This window comes from Stegostoma tigrinum, chromosome 19 (genome assembly GCF_030684315.1).
Source record: "Stegostoma tigrinum isolate sSteTig4 chromosome 19, sSteTig4.hap1, whole genome shotgun sequence".
NCBI lineage: Eukaryota > Metazoa > Chordata > Chondrichthyes > Orectolobiformes > Stegostomatidae > Stegostoma > Stegostoma tigrinum.
Window position 1 is genome coordinate 28944552 of NC_081372.1, and position 8238 is coordinate 28952789.

Sequence of the window (8238 nt, forward strand, 5' to 3'; positions counted from 1 at the left end):
ATGCAATGTGTATGTACAGCCAATATTACCAACATCAATTTCTAAACTCCAGGGCAGCAAACATTATAACTCAGACCTCTGTGCCTGTAAGTCTTGTGTTCAAGTCTCACTTGCCCTGAAGGTGAGTCCTAGAGCCATACAGCCATATAGCACAGAAGCAGACCCTTCGGCCCAACCAGCTCATGCTGGCCATAATACCAAACTAAACTAGCCCCATCTGCCTGTGTCTGGCCCATATCCCTCCAAACCTTTCATATCATTGTACTAATCCAAATGCCTTTTAAATGTTGTAGCTGTACCACCTCCTCTGGCAGTTCATTCCACACACTAACCACTTTCCACGTAAAAAAAAGTTGCCCCTCGCGTCTCTTTAAAATTTTTCTCCTCTCACCTTAAAAATATATCTCCACCCTCGGGAAAGCAGGCAGATTACAGATATTACTTTTCATTCCTTTCTCGCCTGTTAATTTGTTTGTAGATTTTAAATGAGGCAGCAGCAGAAAACAGAGATGGAGAGATCAAAGGGCAGATTTCCTGACACGGATGGGGAGAAACCTGAGATACAGGAGGCGCCAGCTAGCGAGGCTGTATGCCCCACACGTGTGACACAGAGCAGCGTGGGAAGGTCGAGCAGCCGCCACAGCTCAATAGTAAACTTAGTTAAACAGGCGCCTGTTGAAGGATTATTTCAGCGGTGGCAACTGGCCGCCTGTCGCATAACGTGATACGGAGTTTAAGAGAGTCTCAAGTTTAACTCACTGAGCTAGTGCACCAAGTCATCGTTAAACTCAATCATCAAGTTCATTCCAATTTTCCTTTTGTTGTTCAGTTCTCTGTTAGCGCTCACCATTTGCATAAACGTGATACCAGAGTTCATGTTTTCGCTAACTGATGTTTGTGCACTTTTACATAGTATATTCCCCCCCACCCCGGTCATTTTCAGTCAACGCTGTTAATGTTTCCTAAAATTTTCATGCAATTGAATAAGTCAACCCAACATGAACAATTCTACCCTGAGTAAAATAGAACAGCCATTTTACATAACATCCATTTCGATTAGAATCTCTGGTATAAATGTAGAATTATAGCATGACAAATTTAAATAAGCAGCTTTCATTATAAACGTGGACCTGGACTTCTTTTAATGAAAAATTAAGAAGACGTTAGGTCGTGCAGAACGGCATTTAAACTTACAGATAGGGATCCACAGTACATTAAGAGTGCGGCATGTAGCGCGACCTCCCCGCCTTTCGCAATCACTTCCTACAGCATTCACTCCACGGTGTTGTTGATAATTCCGCCGTTTTTTCTTAACGAGTCCGTCCTTTGATTAGGGGCTCTTGCCTCTAATCACATTCAGTACACTTTTGCAGATAAGCTAAAAACAAAGGCATGAGTTTGCAATATTAATTATGTCAAAACTGATAGCTCTGACAATTACGGTAACATTTTGAGTACACACACAAGACTTTTATACGAAAATCCAGAGTTGTTTGCACTGATTTTCCTTTAAGATGTACTGATGAAGTGTTCACCTTGAGCTCAATCAAATAGAAACTGAATTGATGAAAACTTGCCTTTTGAAACTATTCTTGTCACTACAAAAATCTTCGGAAAAATTACATCTTATTGTAATGTCGATTCAGAGATAGTAGGAACTGCCGATGCTGGGAGAACCTGAGATAACAAGGTGTAGAGCTGGATGAACAAGGCCGGCTAAGCACGATTAGAGGAGCAGGAAAGCTGCCGCTTCGGGTCTGGACCCTTGTTCAGAAAACAAAATTGTTTTTTTTCTTTCCTGCTCCTCTGATGTTGCTTGGCCTGCTGTGTTCATCCAGCCAGACACCTCGTTACCTGATTGTAATGTGATGGATTTTCAACAGTGTGCAAAGTCTGTCATTGTTTTTAAACAGCATCAGTTTTTACTGCGAAGAGGGAAATGAAGGCCAGAGAACCTATGGAAATAAATGCTGATGTTTTGAAAATAGTTCACATTACAGAAGAGGAAATCTGGGAGGTCTTATAGAATATAAAGGTGGATAAATCTTCAGGGCCTGATCTAATGAATCCCAGAACACTATGGGAAGTTAGGGAGGAAATTACAAGAAATATTTGCATCATCTATATCTACAGGTGAGGTGCCTGATGACTGGAGGGTGGCTAATGTTTTACCTTTGTTTAAAAGTGGTTGTAAGGAGAAATTGTAAGGAGACCTGTGAGTTCTGACTTCAGTTGTGGGTAAATTGTAGGAGGTGATTATAAAAGATAGGATTTATGGACATTTAGAGAGACAAAAATTCGTTAGAGTTAGCATGGTTTTGTGCGAGGAAAGTAGTATCTCACAAACTTTATTGAGTTTTTTGAGAAAATTACCAAAAAGATTAATTAGGGTAGAGCAGTAGACATTGGACTATAGTAAAGCCTTCAACAAGGTTCTATATGGTAGACTAACTGGTAAATTTTGGGTAACATAGGATTCAGGCTGAGCTTGCTAATTAGATACATAATTGACTTATTCTGGAGGTCAGTCACCAGTGGTGTTCCACGGAAATCAGTTAGGGTCCTTGTTTGTTTGACAATGATATAAATGATTTGGATGAGAATATAGAAAGCATGGTTAGTAAGTTGGTGGACAACACCAAAATTAGTGGCACTGTACAGAGTGAAGAAGGTTTTCTAAGATTACAGAGGGATCTTGATCAAATGGGTTAATGGGCTAAAAAAAGACAGAGGGAGTTCAATCTGGACAGATGCGAGGTGTTGCATTTTTGTACAACAAACAAGGATAGGGCTTATACAATTAATGCTAGGCCCTTATCTAGTGTTGTAGATAATCCTAGAGGTTCAGGTACATAATTCTTTAAAGTTTGTGTCACATATAGACAGGTTGGTTAAAATGTGTTTGGCTCACTTGTCCTTAGCACTCACTCCCATGAGGATAGGAACTGGGAAGTCATTTGAGGTTGCACAGGACATTAGTGAGGCCTCTTCAGGAATATTGTGTCCAGTTCTGATCACCCAGTTATAGAACATAGAACATAGAACAATACAGCGCCAAATAGGCCCGTCGGCCCTCGATGTTGCACTGACCTGTGAACTAATCTAAGGCCCTCTCCCTACACTATCCCATCATTATCCATATGCTTATCCAAGGACTGTTTAAATGCCCCTAATGTGGCTGAGTTAACTACATTGGCAGGCAGAGCGTTCCACACCCTTACCACTCTCTGAGTAAAGAACCTGCCTCTGACATCTGTTTTAAATCTATCACCCCTCAATTTGTAGCTATGCCCCCTTGTGTAATCTGACGCCATCATCCCCGGAAAAAGACTCACTGTCCACCCTATCTAATCCTCTGATCGCCTTATGATTGAACAGAGTGCTTAGAAGTTTAGTGATTACAGGAATTGGATGAGGAATGAATCGAGGTGACCCTTTGCTTGTGCCTTTTTCTAAACCTTTCAACCCACTCTACTACAGAGGAAGCAGCTTACTGTTTTGTGAATGATGGTCAGCGATTAAGGCGTATTCTATTCCTGAGATTTAGACTTAGATTTTATTGTAACATGTACTCAAGTACAGGAGTACAGTGAAATGTGTACAATGGTGCCGCCTTAAATTCAAAGGTACCTAGGTACAAAAAACTTGGGTACAAAGTAGTAAGAGAAACAAAGTTAAACATTACCTGCATAACAAGTAAAATGACAAAATAAGGTTGTAGTTAACATTAAAGTCTTTCTTAATTTAACCTCAAAAAAAGGAATTAAGTTAATAGTCTTTGATGAGTCCTGTACTTATCTCAATCTCTGGGAGACCTAAGCTACCTATTCTTGAAATCGCCGCAGATACTGGGGATTTCCCTCACTACTCTCTCGTCCCAAATTGGATGCAATGTCATTGCTGCTGCTGAAGCTGCCACCTCCCTGATCACCCCCAGTGCCTTTGGAACATGCCTGGGCAGGACCCACTCACATGCCAAGCCAAGACACTACCATGAGCTGCCCAGAAACCGAGCCACATACTGGCACAAGCAGCCAAGAGACCAGGCTGAGACACCTCCACCAGCTGCTGAAAGACCGGGTGGCATACCACCATGTACAGCTGAAGCACCAGGCCGAGACACTGCCAATGGGCACCTGAATTGGTCCACACTGATGCCAGGAAGCAACACCAAGAGAAAAAGAAAAAAAAGGAAGAAACAGAAGGAAATGGGGAATAAACTGACAAGCTCCGGCTGGACCCTCCTACTCCGCTCTCAGCTTGGAATGTTTTAAATAGTTTTGGAACTAAAGTAAAGTTCATCAAATTCATAAAAATGAAAATTAAAAATGAACAAAGTAATTAACCATTTAATGTGAACACGTTAAAAGGTCAAAGGAGAAGTAATGTTGCCCATTTGCAATAGTGTGATCTACAGTAAATGCATCCGGAGTTAATATTTGGTAAGAGCTTTTGCAAATATTTAAAAAGGAAAAGAGTTAAAACATGAATGTTGGACCTTTAGAAAGTGAGTCTAGAACATTAAAATGGAAAATAGGGAGATGGCAGATAAACGGAAGAGATATTTTGCATCAGCCTTCACCGCAAAGGATACAAGTAGCATCCCAGAAGTAGCAGTAATTTCAGAAGTTGAATGGAGGGAGCAACTAAAGGAAAATTACAAGCTCTAAGGAAATGGTACTGACTAAATTGCTGCAGCTGTATCTTGAAATGTCTTTGACTTTTGATGATTTTATCCTAAGGTTTTAAAAGAAATGGGATTGTTGGTGAATTGATTGTAATTTTAAAATTTCTAGAACCAGGGAAGGTTTCATTAGATTTGGAGATAGTGAATCCTTTACCAAATAAGGATAGGGCAACATAAAGCAGAAGACTACTGGCCAGTTAGCTTAACATCTGTTATAGGGCAAATGTTACTGAATCTATTATTAAACACATTTTGACAGATTTTTAGAAAGTTTTAAAGCAATTAGACAGAGTCAACATGACTTTATGAAGGATCAAAAATATTTAAACAATTTATTCTGGTTTGTTGAAGCAGGATTGAGTGCTACAGATTTAGGCGAACCACTAAATATATTGCACTTGGGATTTCCAGAAGGTATTTGATAAGATACTGCACCAATGGTTTTAACAGCAGAAAAGAAATGTTCACGGTGTAGGGGTTTTGTGTTGGCAGAGATTGAAAAATGGATAGAGGATTAGCTAACTATCAAGAGGCTGAGAGTAAACATAACTCTTTTTTCTGATTGGTTAGATGTAATAATAATCTGCCAAAGGAATCAGTGTTGTGACCTCAACTTTATATAATTTATATAATCATCTTGGATGAAGGGACTGAAGGAATGGTCGTCCAATTTGCTGATGACAGAAAGAAGGTAGAAAAAGAAGTTCTAAAGAGGACATAAGGAGGCTACAAAAAGATATAGATTAGTTAAGCGAATGGCCAAAGATCTGGCACATGGAGTAAAATGTGGAAAATTGTCCATTTTGACAAGTTAAGGTTACAATCAGTTCTGATGTAATCTTTATTAAATGGCAGAGCAGCCTAAAGAGGCCAGCCTTTGCTCCTAATTCATATCTTCCTATGTTCATATGATGCAAACTAACACCAGAAAATGGTAAACAAGTGCCTCAGAGACCATTTGAATATTAGTCATTAGTTTGATCTTAGTGGCAAAGGCCAATCCTCTGCTGCTGATGGTGAAATCCAGACCAAAATGTTGCAAACATCAGTAGTAGAGTCACAACTGCTTTACTTATCTGTGTGAAGTCTACAAATTTAAAAATTATGTAAAATGTGCAAATATACAGCCGTTTTTTATATATAAATGAGTTACACATGTTTATATTCTGGTCACCGCATTATAAGAAGGATGTGGAAGCTTTGGAAAGGGTGCAGAGGAGATTTACTAGGATGTTGCCTGGTATGGAGGGAAGGTCTTACGAGGAAAGGCTGAGGGACTTGAGGCTGTTTTCGTTAGAGAGAAGAAGGTTGAGAGGTGACTTAATTGAAACATATAAAATAATCAGAGGGTTAGATAGGGTGGATAGGGAGAGCCTTTTTCCTAGGATGGTGACGGCGAGCACGAGCGGGCATAGCTTTAAATTGAGGGGTGAAAGATACAGGACAGATGTCAGAGGTAGTTTCTTTACTCAGAGAGTAGTAAGGGAATGGAACGCTTTGCCTGCAACGCTAGTAGATTCACCAACTTTAGGTACATTTAAGTCGTCATTGTATAAGCATATGGACGTACATGGAATAGTGTAGGTTAGATGGGCTTGAGATCGGTATGACAGGTCGGCACAACATCGAGGGCCGAAGGGCCTGTACTGTGCTGTAACGTTCTATGTTCTATGTTCAAATAAAAGTTATGGATGGATAAAAGTTATAGAAATGGATAATTGTGATCAAATCAATATCACAAGAAGTGTGTTAGAGACATAGAGTAATAGAGATGTGCACCACAGAAACAGACCCTTCAAACCAACTCATCCATGCTGAGCAGATATCCGAGACAAATCAAGTCCCATTTGCCAGCATTTGGCCCATATCACTCTAACCCCTTCCTATTCATATTCCCATCCAGATTTTGTTTAAATGTTGTAATTGTACCAGTTCATTCCATATACGCACCACCCTCTGCGTGAAAAAGTTATCCCTTAGGTCCCTTTCAAATCTTTCCCCTCTCATCTTAAACCTATAACCTCGAGCTCTGGACTCCTCTACCCTGGGAAGAAAAGACCTTGGCTATTCATCCTATCCATGCCCCTCATGATTTTCTTAACTTCTATAAGGTTACCCCTCAGCTTCCAAAGCTTCAGGGAAAATAGCTCCAGCCTATTCAGTCTCTCCCTGAAGATCAACCCCTCCAACTCTGCCAACGTCCTTGTAAATCTTTTCTGAACACTTTCTAGTTTCACAACATCTTCTAATAGCAGGGAGACCAGACTTGCACACAGTATTCCAAAAGTGGCATAACCAATATCCTGTACAGCTGCCATATGACCTTGCAACTCCTATACTCGTTGCACTGACCAATAAAGGCAAGCATAGCAGGCGCCTTCTTCACTTTCCTATCTACCTGCGACTCCACTTTCAAGGAACTATGAACCTGCACTCTAAGGTCTCTTTGTTTGGCAGCATTCCCCAAGACCTTACCATTAAGTCCTGCCCTGATATGCTTTTCCAAAATGAAGCACCTCACATTATCTAAATTAAACTCCATCTGCCATTCCTCAGCCCATTGGCTTATATATATAACAAAAAATAGAAATTGCTGGAGAAGTGCAGCAGCTCTGGCAGCATCTGTAGAGAGAAAAAAACAGTTAACATTTCGAGATAATAAAGCGTGAAGCTGAATGAACACAGCAGGCCAAGCAGCATCTCAGGAGCATAAAAGCTGACTTTTCGGGCCTAGACCCTTCATCAGAGCTCTCTGATGAAGGGTCTAGGCCCGAAATATCAGCTTTAGTGCTCCTGAGATGCTGCTTGGCCTGCTGTGTTCATCCAGCTTCACGCTTTATTATCTTGGATTCTCCAGCATCTGCAGTTCCCATTATCACAGATAACATTTCAAGTCCACTGACACCATCATTAGAACTCTTTGTTCTGAAGAAGCACAGGATTTGAAACATTAACTCTCACTACCAATGCTGCCTGACCTGCTGAATTTCTCCAGCATTTTCCATTTGTTTAAAGATCACCAGCATCCACACTTCTTTGTGTTATTGTATTGTAGCATATAAATTTACTTATAAAGGATATTTTAGGAACCAAACATCACAACTATATTCCAGCCTACACAGAGTCTGTGTGCAACACACCAGAGATTTTAAAAATGGATCTTGATTGGACATTCTTCAATTGTCACATGCCCACCCACATACAGATATCTATATTATCCTTAGAATTATATTGTATTGATCAATCTTTGGAAAAATATCATCAGGAGCGTAAATTGTCCTTTAATGTTACCTGAATCAATCAAAGAGCAATTAGCTTGTAATTGATTTTGGTTGTGGACAACAGTTAATCTCATAGCCTTAAATAGCTACACCAGTTACCAGCAAAATAATATACTCTACAAGTCATACTACTACTAATTTTTATGGGAGAAATTGAGTGACCTAAAATGAGATACAACAATAATACCAATCATTCTGGTATTTGGCATTTCTCCAGTGTGATTGCTGCCTTGCCCAAACTGTTTGTAATGGGATTTGAGCTTGTAGTGA

At 40.1% G+C, this 8238-nt stretch overlaps 1 protein-coding gene across 1 annotated transcript in view; it reads right to left on the reverse strand.

The window, feature by feature from the left end:
* Positions 1-1365, reverse strand: part of LOC125461193 (hairy/enhancer-of-split related with YRPW motif protein 1-like) — a 28008-nt gene extending 26643 nt beyond the window's left edge. Inside the window, exon 1 of the mRNA XM_048549680.2 lies at positions 1195-1365. Coding sequence (XP_048405637.1) covers positions 1195-1215 — 21 coding nt within the window. The 5' untranslated portion in view covers positions 1216-1365. The remainder of the gene's footprint in view (positions 1-1194) is intronic.
* Positions 1366-8238: the final 6873 nt, after the last annotated feature.